The 25,001-nt window shown below is 44.4% G+C and overlaps 2 protein-coding genes across 14 annotated transcripts in view; one reads left to right on the top strand and one right to left on the bottom strand.

Moving 5' to 3' along the window:
• acta2 (actin alpha 2, smooth muscle) overlaps positions 1-22,449 on the top strand; it is a 49,061-nt gene extending 26,612 nt beyond the window's left edge. Inside the window, exons 1-10 of one of the 5 annotated variants that reach the window (XM_068052543.1) lie at positions 7,894-8,098; positions 8,805-8,911; positions 9,600-9,745; positions 10,470-10,598; positions 10,762-10,872; positions 11,149-11,233; positions 11,323-11,484; positions 15,852-16,043; positions 16,726-16,907; positions 22,014-22,449. In XM_068052543.1, the coding sequence (XP_067908644.1) occupies positions 9,617-9,745; positions 10,470-10,598; positions 10,762-10,872; positions 11,149-11,233; positions 11,323-11,484; positions 15,852-16,043; positions 16,726-16,907; positions 22,014-22,157 (1,134 nt within the window). In that variant the 5' untranslated portion in view covers positions 7,894-8,098; positions 8,805-8,911; positions 9,600-9,616 and the 3' untranslated portion in view covers positions 22,158-22,449. Of the gene's footprint in view, positions 1-7,893; positions 8,099-8,804; positions 8,918-9,599; positions 9,746-10,469; positions 10,599-10,761; positions 10,873-11,148; positions 11,234-11,322; positions 11,485-15,851; positions 16,044-16,725; positions 16,908-22,013 lie in introns of those variants that run through there. The other 4 variants (XM_068052545.1, XM_068052544.1, XM_068052542.1 and 1 more) reach the window with 4 other exon arrangements.
• Positions 22,450-22,507: 58 nt separating this feature from the next.
• Positions 22,508-25,001, bottom strand: part of stambpl1 (STAM binding protein-like 1) — a 92,925-nt gene continuing 90,431 nt past the window's right edge. For all 9 annotated transcript variants that reach the window (XM_068052534.1, XM_068052532.1, XM_068052537.1 and 6 more), the window contains one exon: positions 22,508-24,918. In XM_068052534.1, coding sequence (XP_067908635.1) covers positions 24,862-24,918 — 57 coding nt within the window. In that variant the 3' untranslated portion in view covers positions 22,508-24,861. The remainder of the gene's footprint in view (positions 24,919-25,001) is intronic.

Raw genomic sequence — 25,001 nt, 5'->3', positions numbered from 1 at the left:
ATCCTCTCTGGCCACAGGAGAGGTACCAGAGGATTGGAGGACAGCGAATGTGGTACCATTATTTAAGAAGGGTAGCAGGGATAAACCAGGTAATTACAGGCCGGTGAGTCTAACATCAGTGGTTGGGAAATTATTGGAAAAAATTCTGAAGGACAGGATTAATCTCCACTTGGAGAGGCAGGGATTAATCAGGGATATTCAGCATGGCTTTGTCAGGGGGAGATCATGTCTGACTAACTTGATTGAATTTTTTGAGGCGGTGACAGAATGTGTAGATGAGGGTAAAGCAGTTGATGTAGTCTATATGGACTTCAGTAAGGCTGTTGATAAGGTCCCGCATGGGAGATTTGTTAAGAAGGTGAGAGCCCATGGGATCCAAGGCAATTTGGTAAATTGGCTTAGTGGCAGGAGGCAGAGGGTAATAGTCAAAGGTTGTTTTTGCGAGTGGAAGCCTGTGACCAGTGGTGTATCACAGGGATCGGTGCTGGGACTCTTGCTGTTTGTAGTGTACATTAATGATTTAGACGTGAATATAGGAGGTATGATCAGTAAGTTTGCAGATGACACGAAAATTGGTGGTGTCGTAAATAGTGAGGAGGAAAGCCTTAGTTTACAGGATGATATAGATGGACTGGTAAGATGGGCGGAGCAGTGGCAAATGGAATTTAATCGTGAGAACTGTGAGGTGATGCATTTTGGGAGGACCAACAAGGCAAGGGAATATACAATGGGTGGTAGGACCCTAGGAAGTACAGAGGGTCAGAGGGACCTTGGTGTACCTGTCCATAGATCACTGAAGGCAGCAGCACAGGTAGATAAGGTGGTTAGGAATGCATATGGGATACTTGCCTTTATTAACCGAGGCATAGAATATAAGAGCAGGGAGGTTATGATGGAGCTGTATAAAACGCTAGTTAGGCCACAGCTGGAGTACTGTGTACAGTTCTGGGCACCACACTATTGGAAGGATGCAATTGCACTGGAGAGGGTGCAGAGGAGATTCACCAGGATGTTGCCTGGGCTGGAGCATTTCATCTATGAAGAGAGACTGAAAAGGCTAGGGTTGTTTTCCTTAGAGCAGAGAAGGCTGAGGGAAGATATGATTGAGGTATACAAAATTATGAGGGGCATTGATAGGTTAGATAGGAAGGATCTTTTTCCCTTAGCGGAGGGGTCAATAACCAGGGGGCATAGATTTAAGGTAAGGTGCAGGAGGTTCAGAGTGGATTTGAGGAAAACAAATTTCACTCAAAGGGTGGTTGGAATCTGGAACACACTGCCTGAGGAGGTGGTAGAGGCAGGAACCCTCACAACATTTAAGAATTATTTAGATGAGCACTTGAAATGCCATAGCATACAAGGCTACGGGCCAAGTGCTGGAAAATGGGATTAGAATAGTTAGGTGCTTGCTGGCCGGCACAGATACGATGGGCCGAAGGGCCTATTTCTGCGCTGTATAACACTATGACTCTATGACTCTAAATCCATGTTGACTCTGCTCAATCCTATCATTATTTTGTAAGTATTCAGTTATCACATCCTTTATAATAGATTCTAGCATTTTCCCGACTACTAATGTCAGGCTAATGTCTGTAGTTTCCCATTTTCTCTCTCACTTGTTTCTTAAATGGTGGGGTTACATTTACTACCTTCCAATCTGCAGGAACTGTTCTAGAGTCTATAGAATTTTGGAAGATGACCACCAACGCATCCATTATCTCTACAGCGACCTCTTTCAACACTCTGGGATGTAGATCATCAGGTCCAGGGTATTTTACCCGTGGCAAGCGGGCGTCTGGTAGACATGAAAGGCTGCACAGGGTGCCCAATTGAGGGCCACCCCCGCTTCCCCAACCACCCCCAGGACCCAAGACGCGCACCCCCCCACCCCCCCCTTCCCCCCAAACGACAATCCTTGCCTCGCCGGGCTGCAACCGATTAGCCCGGCGAGGCAACACTTACTTACCTTCAGTCCTGGCTCTGATGATTGGCCGGCAGCTCAGTGAGGCGGGATGTCCTCCCTCAAGCGGGTGGAAGTCCCACCTCTGAACATTGAAAGCCCGGGGACCTGTAAAATGCAGGTCGGATCCCCGGACTGGGTAGATGTGGGTTCACCGCCAACATTTACGTCGGTGGCCAGCTCCTGTCTGCCCGGAGTAAAATCCAGCCCGCTGTGTCTTCGCTCCACACAAGCTAATTATACATCCTGAACTTCCAATCCAAGATCCTCTCTCATTAATGCACGGATCTCATTCTTTGTTAATAATGCTACCCCACCTCCTTTTCCTTTTTGCCTATCCTTCCTACATGTTGAATACCCTTGTATATTCAGTTCCCAGCTTTGGTCACCCTGCAGCCACGTCTTTGTAATGGCAATTAGATAATACCCATTTACTTCTATGTGTGCTGTCAATTTATCTACTTTGTTGCGAATGCTGCTTGCATTCAGATAGAGTGCCTTTAATTTTGGCTTCATAACATTTTTCTGTATTTCGACCCTATTTGAAATTGGCCTTTGTTTCTGCTACCTTCCAATTTCACTCACTACCTTTCTTCCTACCATTACCCACATTGTTTCTCTCCTATCTGAAATCTCTCTCAGGTTCCCATCCCCCTGCCAAGCTTGTTTAAACTCTCCCCAACAGCACTAGCAAATCTCCCTGCAAGGATATTGGTCCTGGTCCTGCTAGCGTGTAACCTGTCCTCCTTGTAAAGGTGACACCTGCCCCAGAATCTGTCCCAAAGCCTCAGAAATCTATCTATCTCTCCAGCCACATGCTCATTTGCTGTATCCTTTTATTTCCGTACTCACTAACACATGGTACTGGGAGTAATCCTGAGATTACTGCTTTTGAGGTCCTGCTTTTTAGTCTCTTTCCTAGTTCTCTAAAATCTGCTTTCACCACCTCATCACTCTTTCTACCTATGTCGTCGGTACCAATGTGGACCACTACCTCTGACTGTTCACCCTCCTGCATAACAATGTCCTGCAGCTGCACAGTGACATCCTAGAACCTGGCATTAGGGAGGCAACATACCATCCTGGAGTCACGTCATTTTTTTTATTCATTCATGGGATGTGGGCGTCACTGGCTATGCCAGCATTTATTGCCCATCCCTAATTGCCCTTGAGAAGGTGGTGGTGAGCTGCCTCTTGAACCGTTGCAGTCCATGTGAGGTAGGTACACCACAGTGCTGTTAGGAAGGGAGTTCCAGGATTTTGACCCAGCGACAGTGAAGGAACGGTAATATAGTTCCAAGTCAGGATGGTATGTGACTTGGACGGGAACTTGCAGGTGGTGATGTTCCCATGCATCTGCTGCTCTTGTCCTTCGAGGTGGTAGAGTCGCGGGTTTGGAAGGTGCTGTCGAAGGAGCCCTGGTGCATTGCTGCAATGCATCTTGTAGATGGTGCACACTGCTGCTACTGTGCGTCGGTGGTGGAGGGAGTGAATGTTTGTGGATGATGTGCCAATCAAGTGGGCTGCTTTGTTCTGGATGGTGTCGAGCTTCCTGAGTGTTGTTGAAGCTGCACCCATCCAGGCAAGTGGAGAGTATTCCATCACACTCCTGACTTGTGCCTTGTAGATGGTGGACAGGCTTTGGGGAGTCAGGAGGTGAGTTACTCGCCACAGGATTCCTAGCCTCTGACCTGCTCTTGAAGCCAGGGTATTTATATGACTACTCCAGTCAGTTTCTGGTCAATGGTAGCCCCTAGGATGTTGATAGTGGGGGATTCAGTGATGGTAATGCCATTGAATGTCAAGGGGAGATGGTTAGATTCTCTCTTGTTGGAGATGGTCATTGCCTGGCACTTGTGTGGCGCAAATGTTACTTGCCACTTATCAGCCCAAGCCTGGATATTGTCCAGGTCTTGTTGCATTTCTACATGGACTGCTTCAGTATTTGAGGAGTCGCAAATGGTGCGGAACATTGTTCAATCATCAGCGAACATCCCCACTTCTGACCTTATGATTGAAGGAAGGTCATTGATGAAGCACTGAAGATGGTTGGGCCTAGGACACTACCCTGAGGAACTCCTGCAGTGATGTCCTGGAGCTCAGATGATTGACCTCCAACAACACAGTCATCTTCCTTTGCGCTAGGTATGACTCCAACCAGCAGAGAGTTTTCCCCCTGATTCCCATTGACTCCAGTTTTGCTAGGGTTCCTTGATGTCTATGGCTGCAGAAATCCCTGTCTGTTCCCCTAACTATTGAATTCCCTACTACTATTGCTCTTCCACCCTTCTTCCTCCTCTCCTGTGCACCCATGGCACCATGGACTTGGCTCTGGCTACACTCCTCTGAGGAACCATCACCCTCACCAGTATCCAAAACAGAAAACCGGTTAGTGGGTGAGATGGACTCAGGGGAGTTCTACACTGCCTGCCTGATCCTCCTAGACTGACTAGCGGCCACCCATTCCACTTCTGCCTGCACACTCTTAACCTGCGGTGTGACCACCTCCCTAAACATGCTATCCACCTTGTTTTCAGCTTCATGGATGCACCACAGTGACTCCAGTCGTCACCCGAGTTCTGAAGCTCAAGTTTCTACAGCTGGTGACACTTTCTGTACATGTGGTCGTCTTGGCCACGGGAAGCGTCCACAACTTCTCACACGCCACAGGATGCACATTCCACGTGGTCGAGCTGCCTTGCCATGCCGTAACTTTTCTTTACAGACCATTTATTATAAACTGGAGACTAGAAAGTAGGAATTAGAATTATTCACCAACTACTCACCAATCAGCTCCATCCCCTGTGCCGATGTCACCTTTTAATCCTGACGTCGTGTTTAAAACTCTGCCTGTGCTTCACTCTCTCTGCGCCGCTACTTCTACCCCGCACAACACTTGCTCCTTCCTGCTGCTCTCCAAGTGAAGTCTCGCTCTCTTCACCACTTTTTATGCTCTGCTTAGCTGTTGCTCTTCGGAAATATACCACCGTTCCTTCATCGTCACTGGGTCAAAATCCCAGGACTTCCTAACAACATTGTGTGAGTATTTTCACCACACAGACTGCTACGAATCAAGAATATACAGTGGTCCACCACCATCTACATAAAGGCTAATAGGAATGGTCAATAAATGTCACCCTTGCAAGCAATGCCCACATTCTCAGAATGAATATATATATATATATATATATATATCCATGAATGATAAGACATTGTGTCTAGGGCCAGGATGCAGATATAGTTGTTATCTGTAGGAAATCCTGCAGTACAAAAGGATTTTAACTCCTTATTTATTAAATTCTGCTGTTGCTTTCTCATTGAGAAATTTCGTATTTGGGAATGAAGGCCTGTTTCAGCCAGAAAAAGATCTTCGGTCCAACTAGCCCACTTGTTCAGAGTATTCCTTGTGCATTTCTAATAGCCCTGAATCCTATTTGTTGACAAGAAGCTGCCTAGTTCCACCTTGAATGAAATATCAGTGATCTTTTTTGACCATTTATACATCTTAGTGATCACATATGTCTGTATTATCTCATTTTTGCTCCAGTAGTTGAGTTCAGTTATACCTCTGGGACACTTCTCAAACCACAGTGCACAGCGGCCAGAATAGAGTTAAACTGGGGACAGGACATGACTGCAACACACATTGAGAACTGTGCACGTTGGCTTGGACTACCCAGACATGAGCAAATATGGTCCAAACTCTGTCCTGATGTGAATGGTTACATAGAAGGAGTCTCAGACAACTTGTTCTTTGTAAGCTTAGAAACAGATTGGGCCTGACACCCGTGCTATTCCTGTCAACACAAAGTGGTAGTATAACTGTGTTATATACTGCAAAGACTAAAATAAAAATAAGTATTTATAATCCTTTCAGCACCTCTGTGTCTTGGAGGGGGAGAGATAATAGTGATGATTGAAGCATTTACAAAAATTGACACCCTGCATGTTAAAAGCCAAGTAAAAATTGTTAAGACATTGTAATAAATTAATGCATGCATTCATTCTCGGGATATGGGCATCATCACTATTTGTCTTTGAGGCTTATTCTGCTGCAGTCCACGTGATGAAAGTACTCCCACAGTACTGTTAGATTGTGAGTTTCAGAAGTTTGACTCTGCGTCGATGAAGGAAAGGTGATATATTTTCAAGTTGGAATGGTGTGACTTGAAGGGGAACTTGGTAGTGCTGGGGCACCCATGCACCTGCTGTCCTTGACCTTTGAGGTAATGGAGGTCATGGATTCGGAAGGTTCTGTCGAAGGAGACTTGGCAACTTACTGCAGTACACATTGCAGCCATGGTGCACCAGTGCTACGGGGAATGGATGGTTAAGCTGATAGATAATGTTCTCATTCAGGCAAGTGGAAAGTACTCCATCACACTCCTGAATTGTACCTTGTAGGTGCTGGAGAGGCTTTGCAGAGTCAGGAGGTGAGCTGCTTATTGTAGAATACCCAGCCTCTGACCTGCTTTAGTAACCACAGCATTTATGTGGCTGGTCCAGTTAAGTTTCTAGTCAATGGTGACTCTCCCAAAATGTTGATGATGGGACATTCAGTCAAGGTAATGTCCAGTTCAGAACTAGGGGGCACTGTTTTAAAATTAGGGGTCACCCTTTTAGTACAGAGATTAAAGCCTGGCTATCCGACCCAAACCCGACTAGACCCGACTACATGTGTTGGGTTCTGGTTGGGTCAGGTCGAAATTCCGAGTCCAACATTCGGGCTCGGGTCAGGTCAGGCTGGACACTGCTTCTGGGAAGTCACGGGATCAGGCTTACCCATGATTCCCCACAACTCCAGCTGCAGGAATAGCCTACTGCCGGAACAGATGAAGGAGATTCAGGTCGGGTCGGGTCGGGTCGGGTTGGGGCGGGTGCAAAAAAAAATTAAAGGGCTCGGACTCGGGTCGGGTTCAGGTTGGCTGTAATCGGGTCAGGCCCGGGTCGGGTTTTAATTTTATACCCAAGCCAGGCTTTAACAGAGATGAGGAGATTTTTGTTTCTCTCAGAGGGTTGTGTGACTTTGGAACTCCCTGCCTCAGAAGCTGGTGGAGGCGGGGTCATTGAATATTTTTAAGGCAGATAGATTGTTGTTAGGCAAGGAAATCAAAGATTATCGGGAGTAGATGGGAATGTGGAATTTGAAATACAAACAGATCAGCCATGATCTTATTGAATGGCGAGCAGGCTCGAGGGACCGAATGGCCTACTTCTGCTCCTAATTCGTATGTTCGCATGTTCATTGAATGTCAGGGGAGGTCGTCAAGCTCTTTCTTGTTGGGGTTGGTCATTGGCTGATACTTATGTATCACCTTTAACACTTGCACTTGTTCAATGGTGACGTTTCAGTGCTAGGTGAGATGTAAGTGCAGCATCAGTGTAGAGGTATCAAGGCCATTGTTGTTCAGTGTGCTTTAAAGTATCAACAAAATAGTACACGGTGACCAGTCAGTTTCCAGGCAAACAGAAACTGGCAGAATGTATCCCCATCCCTTTATAGTGATACCACTTTAAATTCCCGAAAGTGAGCTCCATCAGTGAGAGGGATGTGGTCATCACTGTGTTTTACCATCTATGGATATTCTTCATCTCTCCATAGATTTAGTTGCACAGAATCCTCTCTATTCAAGTGAAACTTTACGCTGCCGCTGGATGTACAGCAGGAATCCAAAGCGATGTGCAAAAATATTAAGTCATATTTCTGCGTTCATCGTATAATAGGAGTTTAGCCCGTCCGCGTTGAGTTTTTTTTTTTGCCTTCTTGGTTATGGAGGATTATCAAGTGTTGTCAAGGGCGATCTATCAGCCGCCTGTCAATGTACATTTGCAGTTGCTCCCGAGTTGCGGATCTGTTTATACGAAATGCTGATATTCCCCTTCACTTGATGAACTGCGCGGTTGGAATGTAGTGAAATACACCAAGAGCCCTCGGCCACCCAGGGAAGTGCTTTTGTGTAAGAACCGTATATGGCTGTGGAATAGAAAGCCTTGTAGCCGGGCTCGGGGTCTGGTCCTTTTTTGGGGCTGCTGTGGGTGGAGGCAGTGGGTGACGAGACCCAGGGGCTATAAAACTTAACAAAGCGGGGAGGAAGCGTGCACCATCCCAGAGTAAAGGACCCCGGCAAAGCAGAGAGGGTGAGTCCCAGGCAAGGGTTAATCAGCCTGCTTACCTACATTACTCAATATTTAGAATTGTTCTTAGATTTTTTTAATGGAGAAACTGCATGTAGCAGACTGCGTGGCAAAGAGTCATATTTTTGCAAATTAAAATCTGGCATTTATTTATTTTAAAGAAGTCACAATAATTTTAATGCAATTTGATGACCGCTTATCGTACGCTGAATCTGGCTGTGATTTTTGTTTTAAATCAGAAAATGTTGAAGTGAATTCTGGCTTGTGTAGCAATATATCTAATTTGAAAAGTAAGTCTTACGACTGATAACAGTGGATTTGTTGATAGTGGGTGATAAATGCAAACACTTCTTCTAAATAAGGTTTTCTAGGTGTAAATTTGGCGATGGCGTGGATGTGTTCCAATTACAGCTTCCCTCTGGAAGTAATTAATACCTGAGAAATAGTTCATGATCATTGAATGTTGCCTAGCTACATTCTGTGTAGTTAGGGCAGTGCTGGAACAGTCGGTTAAGTAGCGGCTCATTCGGGTGGGGTACATTTCCAGAGTTTATCAGTGATGCGCTGGAGTTTGACTCGGCTGCGAACGGTTGATGTACACGGGCAACTGCATGGGTCTGGATCATGCATTTGAATGTCCAGCGGTGTGCATATAATATTGAACAAGTGCTCTCGTTTGGACTTCAGAATCTCCATCTGTTGATTACAGAAATCAATTCGCCTTTTTCATGGTGTTTCCTGCATCAGGTTGTTAATCGGGGCAACAGCTGAGGGTGACAGTATCTGGCGGAGGATCACGAGTTCACCACAGACCAGGTTTTGGCACGTTATCAGCCTTATGTGTAATTGCTGTATTATTGGGCTGTGGTCGCTCAGTCTTGTGGATTTTCTGGGTTTATGACTAAATATGGTTCTTTCCCAATCCCTTTCCAGCGCCTCTCTGGCTGCTCTTGGTATTGCAAGCCCGAGGTGAATGCTGAGGATGGCCAGGAGCGACTTGGACCAAGAACATACTTGAGAGAATTTTTATGGTGTCGAGGCCGATTTCCTAATTAGGAAAAGAAGCATTAAAAGAAAGCTCTTCAATTTATTTGGACTTCCTGTCCGAGCGCGGGGATCTGGCTCCTCCGAGAAGTTTAAACAGCCACTCTATAAACACTGAAAGGACCTGTCTGAGAAACTGGACTTGCAGTAAGACAGGCCCTTCATTAAAGTTGTCTTTCTGGTGAATATTGTGAATTCACAAGGATAACACAAATATTCCTGGCACCGTTAAATTAAATGATGATAATAGCAAATTCAAATGCTGTTTTGTGCAGACCGAACAAGTATTTTGCCACCAAGTTCAAGTTTATTCCTCACCTGGTTCTGGTATGATTGTGGAATCTCCTTGTTCATTGTATATTTCGATTACATTGAATTTATTGATTGAATCATATACACACACGCCTGGTTGTATTTTCTGACCGAGAGTGGTGTCTGATCCTCTCCTTTATCCCATTAGACACAAACAGCGTGAACATGTGTGACGAGGAGGAGAGTACAGCGCTAGTTTGCGATAACGGCTCCGGACTGTGTAAGGCTGGCTTCGCCGGGGATGACGCTCCTCGTGCGGTTTTCCCCTCCATCGTGGGCCGCCCCCGTCACCAGGTCAGTATGCGGCCACACCCAGGGTCCTAGCAAAGGGTCAGCTGTCAGTGTGCAAGAACAGCCTGAAAGCCTTCTGCTAAATTACTGATGTTATTCATTTGCTGGATGCGCACCAGAAATCTGATTACATTATTGACATTTTAAACAGTTTTATATGGAGAGATGTTCAACATTTTGAGGAGTTTTGATAGTGTAGATAGGGAGAGACTTACCATTGGCTCGAGGGTGGGTGGAGGACACAGATATAAGGTAATTGGGAAAAGAAGTAGAGGGGAGGTGTTTTATGCAGAGAGTTATTAGGATCTGGAATGCACTGCCTGAAAGGGTAATGGAAGCAGATTCAATAGTAATTTTCAGAAGGCAATTGGAAATATACTTGAAAATGAAAACTTCAGAAGGGGAGTGGGACTAATTGGATGCTCTTTCAAAGAATTAGCACAGGCACAATGGACCAAATGGCATCATTTCTGTGCTGCATAAGTCTCTGAAAATGACAAGCTTGATACTGGATGAATAAATCATCCCATACACGATCAGAAAGGACCGAGAGACATTTTAAATTACAGGTCTCGAGGTAAATATAAAATATAAACCACACCTAAAATTTGCAGCAAACTTATGTACCTGGCCTTGTATTCTGGCCACCTGAATTGTAAATTCTCAAACATTATTTCAGTGTGTTCACTGTATATATGGACTCTATCTGTTCTGTTTAACCCCATAGGGCGTTATGGTCGGTATGGGCCAGAAAGACAGCTACGTAGGTGACGAGGCTCAGAGTAAGAGGGGTATCCTGACCCTGAAATATCCAATCGAGCATGGCATCATCACAAATTGGGACGATATGGAAAAGGCAAGGGACCATTTGCATCCTTCCTGAACCATTTAAATCAACCCAGCTAGAAACTATTCTAAAAGCCTTCGGTTCAGATAAGATGATCAATGTAAATATTTAAAGTATCAATTGGGATGAACAGGACGGCTGTATTTTAAAACAATGGTCATTATTTCTGCAGATCTGGCATCATACTTTCTATAATGAGCTACGTGTAGCCCCAGAGGAACATCCAACTCTGCTCACTGAGGCACCCCTAAACCCCAAGGCCAACCGTGAGAAGATGACCCAGGTACAGTACTACCTGTTTATTATTGCCTTATCACTAATCCATCCGCTCTAACTCTATTACACTTTGAAGATTTGGCTGACTCACTCACTAGGCTTAAAAGCACCATCAAATAAATATTGGGTGGATGATGGAATTTACATTCGAAATCTATCAATTCTTCCCAATGAATGTTTTGGGCATTGTGGTCTAACTATACCAATACAAATTAAATGGACTAGCAAGCATTTACTTGTAACAGCTCTTTATAACTATTTTCCTAACTGTGGTCATTTCCAGATCATGTTTGAGACTTTCAATGTGCCAGCCATGTATGTTGCTATCCAGGCCGTGCTGTCCCTTTACGCATCCGGCCGCACAACTGGTAAGTGACAGCAGTGTTCCCTTTGTTACCACCAGGAGACAGGGCCTACGTCTGGCTGTTTCTGATCAGGTGGTTGTGCCTGTGTACAGGTATCGTGCTGGACTCTGGAGATGGTGTTACCCACAACGTGCCAATCTACGAGGGTTATGCCTTGCCCCATGCCATCATGCGTCTGGATCTGGCTGGCCGTGATCTCACCGACTACCTCATGAAAATCCTCACTGAACGCGGCTATTCATTTGTCACCACAGGTAAGGAGTAGGTTTTTTTTAGAGCAACGTTTTCTTAGTGACCCTGCTAGGCTGATGCTATGAAGACAATTTAATTTACATTAAAAGTACATTGAAGATTATAGTGGTGTCTGTGACTGCAGAGCAGGATATCTCAGCAATAATATGAAAGCAAAATAATGCAGATGCTGGAAATCAGAAATAAAAACAGAAAATGCTGGAAACACTCGGCAGGTCAGGCGGAATCTATGGAGAGAGAAACAGAGTTAGCTGGAATTTTATGCCCCCTCCCCCTCCCCAACAGGAAAATACAGTGGGAGATGGGGTGTGTCATTCCCAGATGCCTTCCTGCCCCCACTGCAATTTTATGCGGGGTAGTGGCCCCAGGCCAATTAAGGCCTCTCAGTGGCCAATCAACTTCCACTTAAGGGCCTCCTCCCATCGCCGCTGGTGGGCAGCTCAGGCCCCCAGAACACTGCCAGGTAAAACCTGACAGCCTTCTCACGGGCTGGGGGGCCCTCCTGATCAGGCACCCTGTGCCCCACGGAGAGCCCCACCCATGGCACAAAACTCCCCCACCCCCACCCACTAACCAATCTCCCTTGCCTCACCGGGGCCTGACCAATTGTCCCTGGCAAGACCCCAAAAAAATACTATTTTTCTAGGGCCATCAGCCCTCTTGCTGCTGTTGGCTGGGTGTAGTCCCAGCAGTGACAATCGCTCTCAAGGAACTGCTGGGACAGAGAGCTGCCAACCCGCTGATTGGCCGGCAGCTCCATTAGGTGGGACCTCCTGCCTCAGAGAGGTGGAAGTCCTGCCCAAGGCCAATTAAGAGGCTGGGGAGCATAAAGTCCCAGCATGGCTCCCCGGGCCCGATGGAGACGGGCTTGCCCCAAACTTTTTGGCTGGTGGGCGGGGCCTCCCACCCAATGTAAAATTCCAACCAATGTTTCAGGTCTATGACCTTTCATCAGAATTGAGAAAAGTTAGAAATGGAACAGATTTTGAGCAAGTGAAAGGGGACTGGGTGGGAAGAAGAACAAAAGGGAAGGTCTGTGATAGGGTGGAGGCCTGGAGAGATTAAATGACAAAAGGTTTGATGACACAAAGCAAAAGGGAAGTAGTAAAGGGACAAGTAAAGAAACCAAAAATGTGACTCGAGGAGGTGTGAATGGCAAGATAGTTACCATCCGACCATGAAGTAAAGGATTAAGAAAGACGAGAAAAGATAGAACCAGCAAAAAAAAAACAGGAAACGAAATGGGGGTAGAGATTATGATCTCAAATTATTGAACTCAATGTTGAGTCCAGAAGGTTGTAAATTGCCCAGCCGAAAGATGAGGTACTGTTTCTTGAGCTTCATTGGAACACTGCAGCAGGCCAAGGACAGAAAGGTCATAGTGGCAGCAAGGTGGAGAATTAAAATGACAGAAAGCTCAGTGTCATGCTTGAGGACTGAGAAGAGGTGTTTCGCAAAGCAGTCACCCAGTCTGCGTTTGGTCTCCCCAATGTAGAGGAGACCACATCACGAGCAGCAAACACAGTATACTAAATTGAAAGAAGGACATGTAAGTCGCTGTTTCACCTGGAAGGAGTGTTTAGGGCCCTGGATGGTGGGAAGGGTGGAGGTAAAAGGGCAGGTGTTGCATTCCCTGCACTTGCATCAAAAGGTGTTGTAAGAAAGAGGAAAGGTGTTGGGGGTAACTGAGGAGTGGGCCAGAGTGTCACGGAGGGAATAGTCTCTTTGGAATGCTGAAAGGGGAGGGGAAGGGAAGATGTGTTTGGTAGTAGCATCACACTGGAGGTAGTGGAAATGGCAGAGCATGATCCATTGAATACGGAGGCTGGTGAAGTGGAAGGTGAGAACAAGGGGAACCCTATCTTGGTTCTGGGAGGGAGTAGAAGGGGTGAAAGCAGAAGTGCATGAAATAGATTAGACACGGCCAAGGGCAACATGGTCAACCATAGTGGGGGGAGAGGGGAAATCCACTGTTGAGGAACAAAGAAGACATATGGGAAGCGCTAGTGTGGAAGGTTGCATTGGCTGAACAGATGCGACGGAGTCGGAGAAACTAGAAGAATAGAGTCCTTGCAGGAAGTGAGGTGTGAGGAAGTTTAGTCAAGGTAGCTGTGAGAGTCTATGGGCTTATAGTGAATATTGGTTCATAGCCCCCCAGAAATGGAGACAGAGAAGTCAAGGAAGGGACAGAAAGAGTCAGAGATCGATCGTGTGAAGGTGAGAAGAGTGGAAATTAGAAACAAAGTCCATAAAATTTTCCAGTTCAGGATGAGAGCAGGAAGCAGGACCAATACGGTCATAAATGGACCAGAAAAAGAGGTGAGGGAGAGAGCCTGAGTAGGACTGGAACAAAGAATGTTCCACATATCCCACAAAAAGGCAGGCATAGCTAGGACCCATGCAGGAAAGTGAGTGGTGTTGAAGCAGTTGTTCAATGTGAGAACAAGTTCAGCCAGGCAGAGGAGGGTGATGGTGAGTGGAGACTGGTTGGGCCTCCATTCGGGGAAGAAGTGGAGAATTCTGACTGTCCTGGTGGGGAATGGAGGTGTAGATTGGACGTCCATGGTGAAAAGGAGATGGTTAGGGCCAGGAAACTGGAAACTGTTGAAGTGATGGAGGGCATTGGAAGTGTCACGGCTGCAGGTGGGAAGAGACTGGATAAGGGGAGAAAAAAGAGTTGAGATAGGAAGCATATTTTAGCAGGTAGTTAAAGGCAGAGAGGTATCATGCATCATTTCAGTGATTGTCTTTACAATTAAAAGAATTGAGACCTTTTTAAATTCTGCGAAATCCCCAAACTCACAGCAGCTGCAGAACAAACTACCCCCAATGCCCATCTGATGTCTCCAAAGCCAAATCTTCAGGCAGAATGTTCTTGACTGTTCCACCAAGAGATGGACACCTAACAGAAGTAACTAATGTTCACCCCTTTCATGGCGAGGGCAAGGAAACTAGCACTCTATATACTGAGGAAAGATCATAGAATCATAAAATGAATCATAGAAAGGCTACAGTACATAAGGAGGCCATTCAGCCCATTTTGTTCATGCCAGCTCTTTGCAAGAGCAAGTTAGTTAGTGTCCCACTCCCTGCCTCTTTCCTGGAGCCCTGCAAATTTCTTATCTTCAGATAATTATCTAATTCCCTTTCAAATGCCACAATCCAATCTGCCTCCACACCACACTCAGGCAGTGCGTTCCAGAACATAACCACTCGCTGCATAAAAAGACTTTTCTTCATGTCACCTTTGGTTCTTTTGCCAATCATCTTAAATTAGTGTCCTCTGATTCTCGACCCTTCCACCAATGGGAACAGTTTCTCCCTATCTATTCTGTCCAGACCCTTCATGATTTTGAAAACGTATATCAAATCTCCTCTCAACATTCTCTTCTGCAAGGAGAACAATCCAGCTTCTCCAGTCAATCCACATAACTGAAGTTCCTGATCCCTTGAACTAGTCGTGTAACCTGTTCCTGCACCCTCTCTAATGCCTTCACATCCTTCCTAAAGTGTGGTGTCTAAAATTAGACACAATATTCCAGTTGAAGCCAGACCAATGTTTTATAAAGGCTCAGCATAATTTCCTTGCTTTTGTACTCTATGCCTCTATTTATAAAGCCCAGGATCCTGCATGCCTTATTAACTGCTTTCTCAACCTGCCCTGTCACCTCAACGATTTGTGCACATATACCCCCAGGTCCTTCTCCTCCTGCACCCCGTTAGAATTGTATCCTTTATTTTATATTGTCTTTCCTTGGTCTTCCTGCTAGAATGTATCACTTCACACTTCTCTTCATTAAATTTCATCTGCCACATGTTTGCCCATTCCACCAGTCTATGTCCTTTTGAAATCTATCACTTCCTCCTTGCAATTCACAATTCTTCGAAGTTTTGTGTCGCCTGCAAATTTTGAAATTGTGCCCTGCACACCCAAACTGAGCTCATTAATATCAATCAAGAAAAGCAGTGGTCCTAATACTGACTCGTGGGGAACCCCACTGTATACCTTCCTCGAGTCCAGAAAACAATTCACCACTGTGATCCATTATGATGGATATTATTTACATGCAGAAAGTGTGAATGTAGCTGGTGCAGATGCACAATTAGAAAGTTTTAGATGCATTTCCCCCAATTTCAGTAGGTAGTGGTTTAAAGATTGTGTGGTTACATTTGTGTTTCTCCAAGATGTTCTTTTTTGCAATGTGATTTCTCAGTAATGCCTTTCCTTCAGATTTAATTAGAAAGTGGAGCAATCCTTCTTGCTAAAACAAATAAATGTCTATGTCAGTTGTATATTTAGTATAGCCATGAGATCAAATCAAGTGGAGCAAAAGACAAATCTGATGTACTATTTCCCTTTGATTCACAGCTGAACGTGAGATTGTTCGTGATATTAAGGAGAAACTGTGCTATGTGGCTCTTGACTTTGAGAATGAGATGGCCACAGCTGCCTCCTCTTCCTCCTTAGAGAAGAGTTATGAACTGCCTGATGGCCAGGTCATCACCATAGGCAACGAGCGTTTCCGTTGCCCAGAGACTCTCTTCCAGCCATCTTTCATTGGTGAGTTGATATGATTAAAAATTATTTGCTAATTCAAGTGCTCTAAAGGATCAAAAAATGCATTGCTTAGCTGTGCTGCAACTTGGACCATGGGTGAGTGGGATCATATCATTACTATCATTCCGTTAGCGAGTAGGAAAATGAGGTGTAAATTCCATTTCAGACTACAATTCACTTTAATTACTAATTCTATATTGACACTTACTGACTCAGATACTGTCAACTCTCATTACTAAATAGGCAAGCTACTCATGGCCAGAGCCCTCACCATTGTCTCCTGAATCAGTTCACAGTATATTGAAATAAACATTCCTGCAGTAAATGGAGTTGAGGTACAGATTAGCCAGAATCTAACTGAATGGTGGAACAGGCTTGAGGGACTGAATGGCCTAATCTTGTTCCTATGTTCCAAGTGCATGCATATTGCAATACATATGCAATATCTACCAGGTACATGGAAGTAACTATTGGTGTAGAAATACAAACAAGGCAGCTTTGCCTAACTAGTACCAGCTTAATCCGTTGATGTGCTTGGATTACATCAACTCTCAACAAACAGCAAGTTTACATTTTTCTGCAGACAATCTGCACACTGAGATACCTTTTACAAAGAATATTTGGAATTCAAAACTTACTATAATCTTATACCCTGCATGGATTAACTATAACATTTACTTGGCAGGAATGGAGTCTGCGGGCATCCACGAGACCACATACAACAGCATCATGAAGTGTGATATCGACATCAGGAAGGATTTATATGCCAACAATGTACTGTCTGGAGGTACCACCATGTACCCTGGTATCGCTGACCGTATGCAAAAGGAAATCACTGCATTGGCTCCCAGCACCATGAAAATCAAGGTTAGTTGAATCAACATTTAAGGAAAAGAATTAGCACAATGTTATTTTGTGTCTGATCATTATTAACCTTGCTTGATAAGCAGAATAGTAGTTCTCCCAGCAAAATGTTAACCCAAACTGCCAGTGGAACCTCATCAGTAGAAACTCTGATGTTTGGTCACTGACCATTAACTGAAAGTGGGCGGATGAGAAAGGCTTTGTGTTATGAGTCAAATGTTTAAATCAGGTCAGGGCAGAAATCACTTTCATGTTGATGTTAGGTCCATGTAGTCACAAGACTGTCAGCAGAAATATGAGCTGATGCCCACCTTACATTGCTTCTGGCTTATTGCATCATTTCACTGGCTACTGTACGTATCTTATAACAGAGCACTGCTAATAAAACACACAGACTGCTGGATTTAATGCAGAGTGAACATAGGAATACACTATATACAGAAGTAAAGTGACTCTAGTGCCCATTCCATTGGTAAATCCTCTAATAATGTGTGTATTTAAAACTGAAATTGAAGTGAACTGTAAATTATTTAACACCAATCTCAAGCAATTCAGGAGGCGAGTGGAGAGAGGTGGTCAAAAGAGGCTATAGTTGGATGGACACTTGTGGGAAATAAACTTGCAGAGCTACAGAGATCGAGCAGGGGAATGGGACTGAGTGGAATGCTCTACAGAGAACCGGCACAGACTTGATGGGCCAAATGGCCTCCTTCCCTGCCATAATGACTGAGTCTTTAATTGATATTCACTATTCCATTTTTGACTATTTCACTTGTATGAACTTATTACTTCCGCTTTGCAGCTATTTTTCTAGACGTACACAGTATAGTTTAATTTCTTGCTCTACATGACGTAATGATAAGAAGTTTATAGGCCCAGTTCATAGCTAAATATCTGTGTTAAATATTTTTACTGATAAGATACACTTTCCTATATTTAATTTATATTCAGCAGGAAAGACTCCACCACATGGGTTAAGTGTTAAAACCTACATATTCCTTTTTACTTATCGCAGATTTCTGATATATTTTTAAAAATACTTTGAAGTTTATGTTAAATAACTGCACTTTTGAAAAAAAAAACTATTTAATACATTTGGATTTGAAGATATCTGAAATGAGCAGCAGCATAGATAGCTAAGAAACGAGTTCCCCCTCCAGCTATTCACATAAGTTCTGACCTTGACCCTGAGGGCTGCTTTTCCCCGAGGTGGGGTGACAGAATCATTGTGTAGGTTTCCTGGGACCAGATGAAAAGTAGTATGGGAGCAATTTATCTGTCTGGCCAGTTGGCCAGGGAATGGTGCCAACCTGTGGTGTGGAGTGAAGAGTAACAAGAAAGGCAAAAAATACATTATAAAAAGGGACACAGAAATATATTTTAGAGTTGGCTGTTGGATGCATTAAAATTATCAGTTTAGATATCACAGCTTTAAAATATGTTATAACTACTGCTGTTCTCTGTTGTAACAGATTCACTTTTTAATATTACCTCAAGCCAACAACTATTATAAGTACTCTAATTCTTCAGTCTGTAATAAGCCTTGATAATGGTATAATTTCAGAATATTATTCCAGTAGTTTTTTAATTGGTTCATGGGATGTAGGCATCGCTGGCTAGGCCAGCATTTATTGCCCATCCATAATTGCCCTTGAGAAGGTGGTGGTGAGCTGCCTTCTCACATCTCTGGAGGGAAGATGGTGGCATAGTGGTAATGTCACTGGACTCATAATCCAGTACCTAGGTTAATGCTCTGGAGACATGGATTCAGATCCCACAGGGCAGATAAGCAAATTTGAATTCAATTAATAAATCTGGAATTTAAAATTAAATCTAGTCTAATGGTGACCATGAAACCATTGTTGTAAAAACCCATCTGGTTCATTAATTCCCTTGAAGGAAGGAAATCTGCTGTCCTTATCTGGTCTGGCCTACATGTGACTCCTGACTCACAGCAATGTGGTTGACTCTTAAACGCTCTCTGAAATGGCTTAGCAAGCCACTTAGTGCAAGGGCAATAAATGTTGGCCTAGTCAGTGACACTGACAACCCACAAATGAGTGGAAAAAGAAGTCCTTGGGTGTTGGTACACCCACTGTGCTGTTAGGAAGGGAAACCCCAGTGACAGAAAAGGAACGGTGATATAGTTCCAAGTTAGGATGGTGTGTGGCTTGGAGGGCAACTTGCAGGTGGTACTCCAGTGCATCTGCTGCTCTTGTCCTTTGAGGTGGTAGAGGTCACAGGTTTGGAAGGAGCCTTGGTGAGTTGCTGCAGTATATCTTGTAGATGGTACACATTGCTGCCACTGTGCCTCGATGGTGGAGGGAATAAATGTTGAAGGTGGTGGATGGGGTGCTGATCAAGCGGGCTGCTTTGTTCTGGTAGTGTCGAGCTTCTTGAGTGTTGGAGCTGCACCCACCCATGCAAGTGGAGAGTATTCCCTCACACTCCTGATTCGTGCCTTGCAGATGGTGAACAGGCACCAAGGAATCAGGAAGTGAATTACTTGCCACAGAATTCTCTGCCTCTGGCCTGCCCTTGTAGCCATCTATATGGCTGATCCAGTTCAGTTTCTGGTCAATGGTAACCCCCAGGATGTTGATAATGGGGGTTCAGCAATGGTAATACCATTGAATGTCAAGGGGAGATGGTTAGATTCTCTCTTGTTTGAGATGGTCATTGCCTGACACTTGTGTGGTGCGAATGTTACTTGCAACTTATCAGCCCAAGCCTGGATGTTGTCCAGGTCTTGTTACATATGGACATGGGCTGCTTCAGTATCTGAGGAGTCGTGAATGGTGCTGAACAATGCGCAATCATCAGCGAACATGCCCACTTCTGACCTTATGATGGAGGGAAGTTCATTGATGAAGCAGCTGAAGATGTTTGGGCCTAGGACAGTACCCTGAGAAACTCCTGCAGTGATGTCCTGGGGCCAAGATGATTGACCTCCAACAACCACAACCATCTTCCTTTGTGCTAGGTCTGACTCCAACCAGCAGAGTTTTCCCCCGATTCCCATTGACTCTAGTTTTGCTAGAGCTCCTTGATGCCATACTCGGTCAAATGCTGCCTTGATGTCAACGGCAGTCACTCTCACCTCACCTCTGGAGTTCAGCTCTTTTGTCCATGTTTGGACCAAGGCTATAATGAGATCAGGAGCTGAGTGGCCCTGGCGGAATCCAAATGGAGCGTCAGTGAGCAGGTTATTGCTGAGCAAGTGCCACTTGAGCACTGTCGATGGCTCCTTCCATCACTTTGCTGATAATTGAGAGTAGACTCATAGGGCAGTAATTGGCCGCGTCGGATTTGTCCTGCTTTTTGTGCACAGGACATACCTGGGCAATTTTTCACATTGCTGGGTAGGTGCCAGTGTTATAGCCACACTTTAATCAGTTGTATAGATTGACTACATGCAGCCTTTTATTAATAGGAATTGGAGGTTTTCGCTCTGATCCAAAAGAAGCCGGTTGACTATGAAGATATCTACTTTTAAAATGTGCAGTAGGGAGCATTGGAATCTTTCATTCTGCCTCGGCAAGGATCTAATATGCATTTATAATTAGTGCATAGGGCTACTGCAAAATCAATATTCCTTACAATATTACAGTGCTAACCCAATCATGGCATGAGTGAAAGAAAGAACTACATTTATATAGCACATTTCACATCCTCAGGCTGGCCCAAAGCATTTCACAGCTAATGAATTAGGGCACAGCATGGGCTTGCAAGATAAATACCAGTCAATCTGTTTGGCTGGGATTGTTGTGGGGTTGGACATTGGCCAGCTCACTAAGAACACTTTTGTTTTTCTTTGTATAGTGCCAGGAGCTTTTTAAAATCCACCTGAGCAGGAAGACGTGACATCAGTTTAACATCTCAGCCAAAAGACAGCACCTTTGGCAATGCAGTGGTCCCTCAGTACCATACAGACAGCCTGAAATAAGTGCCTCAAGTCCTGAAGTAGGGCTTGAACCCATAGCCTTGTGACTTAAAAGGCAAGATTGTTAGCACAGAGCAGAACTGACAGTAGGCAGTGCCAGCATATAGGTTTGCTCCTGCAATACTGTACATTGTCCACATGGCAGAGCTTCAAAAGGTGAGGCACTTCCTCACGGAAAGAAAGGGAAAAACACGAAGAGGCACCTGGGAGCGCTGTCACACACCTCCAAGCAGCGAGCTAAACAGCTGTGTCAGTAGAGGCAGGTCCCCAGCTCGCCTCTATAGTTGGAAAAGATTTGTGCGATGGGGAGGTAAAGGATATATTAGAAATTGCTAAAAAAGCATTCTAACAGAAACCCACTGGCCAAACTTTTACGGCCCCCCAACAAGAAGGCTGGTGCCAGGGTGGGGGGGGTAAAATGGAGTGGGAGGCGGGGGCCGTTCCTGACCCCCTCCCACCCCCACTGCAATTTTACGAGGGGCAGCGGCAGCGAGAAACGGCCGGTCCGCCCCCAGGCCAATCAAAGCCCTTAAGTGGCCAATTAACTGCCACATAAGGGCCTCTTCCCGCTGCTGCAAGTGTTTTACCGTCGGTGGCCGGCAAAGGCCCGAAGAACCCTGCCTGGTAAAACCTGGTGGCCTTCTTGCAGGCTGGGGTGGGGAAGCCGGCCCTCCTGATCGAGCACCCTGTGCCCCACAGAGGGCCACCCCCGCAGCCGCAACCATCCCCAACGCACAACACTCCCCACCCCACCCCCCAACCAACCCCCCCCCCCCTTGCCTCACCAGGGCCCAGCCGATTGTCCCCGACGAGGCCCTAAAAACGTACCTGAATTCCGGGACCGTCCTTCCTGTTGCCTCCAAAGCCTCCGCCCCCAGTGGCATTGCTGGGACTAAGAGCTGCCGGCCTTTAGGCGGGACTTCCTGCCTCTAGGAGATGGAAGTCCCACCCAAGACTAATTAAGGGCCTGGGGAGCAAAAAAATCCCTGCCTGGCTCCTCAGGCCCCTTAGAGGCAGGCTCAGCAGCAACTTTTTGTAAAATTCCAGCCACTGTCTGAGAGATTCAAACAACAAGCAAGCTTTGTCTTTGAATTGATTATGCTGTGTTTGAAAACTGGTTATGTATAAATCACTGATATTATTCTATTATGTATCTTTTTTAACAGATCATTGCTCCTCCTGAGCGCAAGTACTCAGTCTGGATTGGTGGCTCTATCCTGGCCTCTCTCTCCACCTTCCAGCAGATGTGGATTAGCAAGCCCGAATATGATGAGGCTGGTCCATCTATTGTACACCGCAAATGCTTTTAAACTATCCTCTCTCCCACTCTTTTTTTCTATCTTTTTGCAACAAAAAACTGTGAATGTGCAATTAGAGAAACATACTTTCTACTGTTTTCATTCCATTGCTCTGTCACTAGACATTAGCTGTAGCTTTAACTGAATGAATGGGAGTTTTTAAAATAAAGTCAGAATGTGCTGCCAGTATTTCACAATTGTCTTGTGTTTCCTGAACTATTTGACACTTATTTATTTAGCAGTGTAATGACTAACTAGTTTAACGTAACTAGAAATAAACATGTCAGAGGAAATTTAAACTTTATCTTGGTTTATTTATTTCAAGATATCAACTTTCATTTTAAAATTGGTTTGAAACTTTTGGCTTCAGATTAAATGACCTCCCATTGCTGGATTTAATATCTGTCCACATTTTCCTAAAAAGTCCACATTTCCTTTCACTAACACTTGTAACTTTCTTCTGGGAGTTACAGCCATCTTGGATTTAATGCTAAAAAATGATGCTTTAATAAATTGTTGCAGGGGATGCTTGATTCAAGCAGCTCACTGGGTTTCTGAGATCAAGGGCTGAATTTTATAGGGGACATTGAAGTCCTGCTGCCAGGACCGAGAGTGGGAGGCAACCCTGCTCCAGCAGTTGGCGGGACCCTAGGGCGGAAATTTGCTGGCGGCAACCAATTAGCAGGCCACTGCTGGCTCCACCGTCCAGTTGAGGATAGTGACCTGCCCCCAAGAGCTACTGGCCCAATAAGAGGACCGGCAGCTCAGCACCAGTGGCAGGTTCTGAGGCTGCAGCTCCAATGGTGAGGCACCCTCAAATAGGTGAGGGCTTTTGGGGAAGCCGGGGCCAGGCAAGCAAGCCCCAGTAATTGGGGTGGGGGGTTTGGGGGTTCATGGCGGCAGGTCCTCCCAATGCAGGCAAAATGCCCACGGGGCGGGAAGTGGCCATTTCCCCGCCACAATGCCAGCCTTCCTGCCTTCCAGTCCAACCCCAGTGGGTCAGGAAAATTCAGCCCCAAGTGTGTTTTGTGCTGTAAATTGAAATTGATAATCCAATTTTAAAAAACTCAATGGGACGGCCCATGTGGAAAGCTAAACTTTTCGTTCTTATATTCTGATCACTTTGAAATGAGCCCCTTTGAAAGTATAGGGACTGCCTGTGACTATCAGTACTGTATTACAAAAACTAAAGAAATTAACACAAACAGAGTTTGTACATTGTGGAAAAGCTACAATCTGTTCCTTTTGATGCTTTTGGACTATTCTCATTATACAGGAATAATGCAGCAGTGAGTAACCTCTAGTAAAATATTCATGTTTGATACATTTAACCTCTCAGCATAAAATGTTATTGTACAGTAAGCATTGTATTTAAAGTACTCTGTGTTGAATTCAGTAATAATCCACTGCGTTGTTGAGTATCAACCCCATATAACAACTGTCAGCAAAAACTGTTCCTTTAAACAAGTTACTTTTCCTTAAACGGTTCGAGAAAATTAATTTTAGGCCTCAATAAATAGTTTCCAAGTGGCAAAAAAACATTCATGGGGTTCCTTTCATTGTTTTTATACTGTAAATTTGTTAACAAATATATACCAATTGATACTGCTAATGTAATACAATATTTACAGTATACGAATGTAGCTGCTTCCACAAAGACCCATCTAATTCAGTACACCAGAATCTGAGTTAACAGGTAACCATTACTTTGGGTACATCGGACAAGAAAACATTACCGGTGATGTTGATATCCCATTCTCTCAGTTAATAGGTAGCTAATTACAACAAAAACTTATAAATTCAGGTGGGAGTGTAAGAAAAACTTGTTAAAGGGATAGCTTATAGAACAGTGTTGTCCAATACATTAGCCACATGCGACTAATTGGGAACTGCATTTCTGATTATTAACTAAAAATGAATAATAGACACCATTGTTGGGTATGTGATCGCGATACTCTCATCTGCATGGTGTGTGAACTTGGACTCTTTTGGGTGTTTATTGGTAAATGGTACAAGGGAAAGCGAAGTATGCAAGTGTTTTTAGTCACTGAATGATGATCAATGTGTATTAAGTAAGCATACACATGCGGAGTACATTTACTTACATTATGTACATTAAGAACAGTGCATGTGGCTAAAACAGTATCACCATAGCCACATCTGCGGCTCATCAGCAATTTCTTGTGGGTGACACTGCCTTAGAAAATTTCTTCACCTTTGCTTCTGCAAAAGCAAACTTGATAAAAAGTTACGTGCCCAAGGCAACATGGGATCAAACAGATGGTTAAAGTAATGACTGTGGATGGATAATATTACCAGGAACACTCTAATATCCAAGGATGATCTAAAGCACAATTTCTAAGAGTATTACCTTTGCCATGGTGTACTTCTATATCCAAAATTAAAAGAGAAAAGCACATACCAAAGAAATGAACAGCATTTATTGGCTTCTGAGTGAAGTTCAGCTTCAATTTTATAAACGCTTTCTTTTGGATAACTAGCATTTGTAATTTCACATTATACATGTGAAATACTTGGCGCATTTCAAAAAGAAATATTAACCACCAGCACACTTTATTTAACCTGAATTTACAAAAAGAGCATTAAATAATTCAGTTGGCTGAAACTGGTCATAAAAACTTGAAAGCAACACATTGTTTATTCTTATAATAGAAATAATTTATACAGATTCCGGGATTGTAGTAGTCGCACATTGTCACCTCATGTCCATGATGATTATATTCATATCTTTTACAACAATGTGTTTGCAAGTCTGAAAGAGAATCAGTCATGAGTTTGACATGTACTATTCTGTTCACACAGTACTGTATTAAAACAAGCCAATATTAAACAAGC

The sequence above is a fragment of the Heterodontus francisci genome, chromosome 20 (assembly GCF_036365525.1).
Source record: "Heterodontus francisci isolate sHetFra1 chromosome 20, sHetFra1.hap1, whole genome shotgun sequence".
NCBI lineage: Eukaryota > Metazoa > Chordata > Chondrichthyes > Heterodontiformes > Heterodontidae > Heterodontus > Heterodontus francisci.
This window is presented reverse-complemented; position numbering and strand designations above follow the sequence as displayed.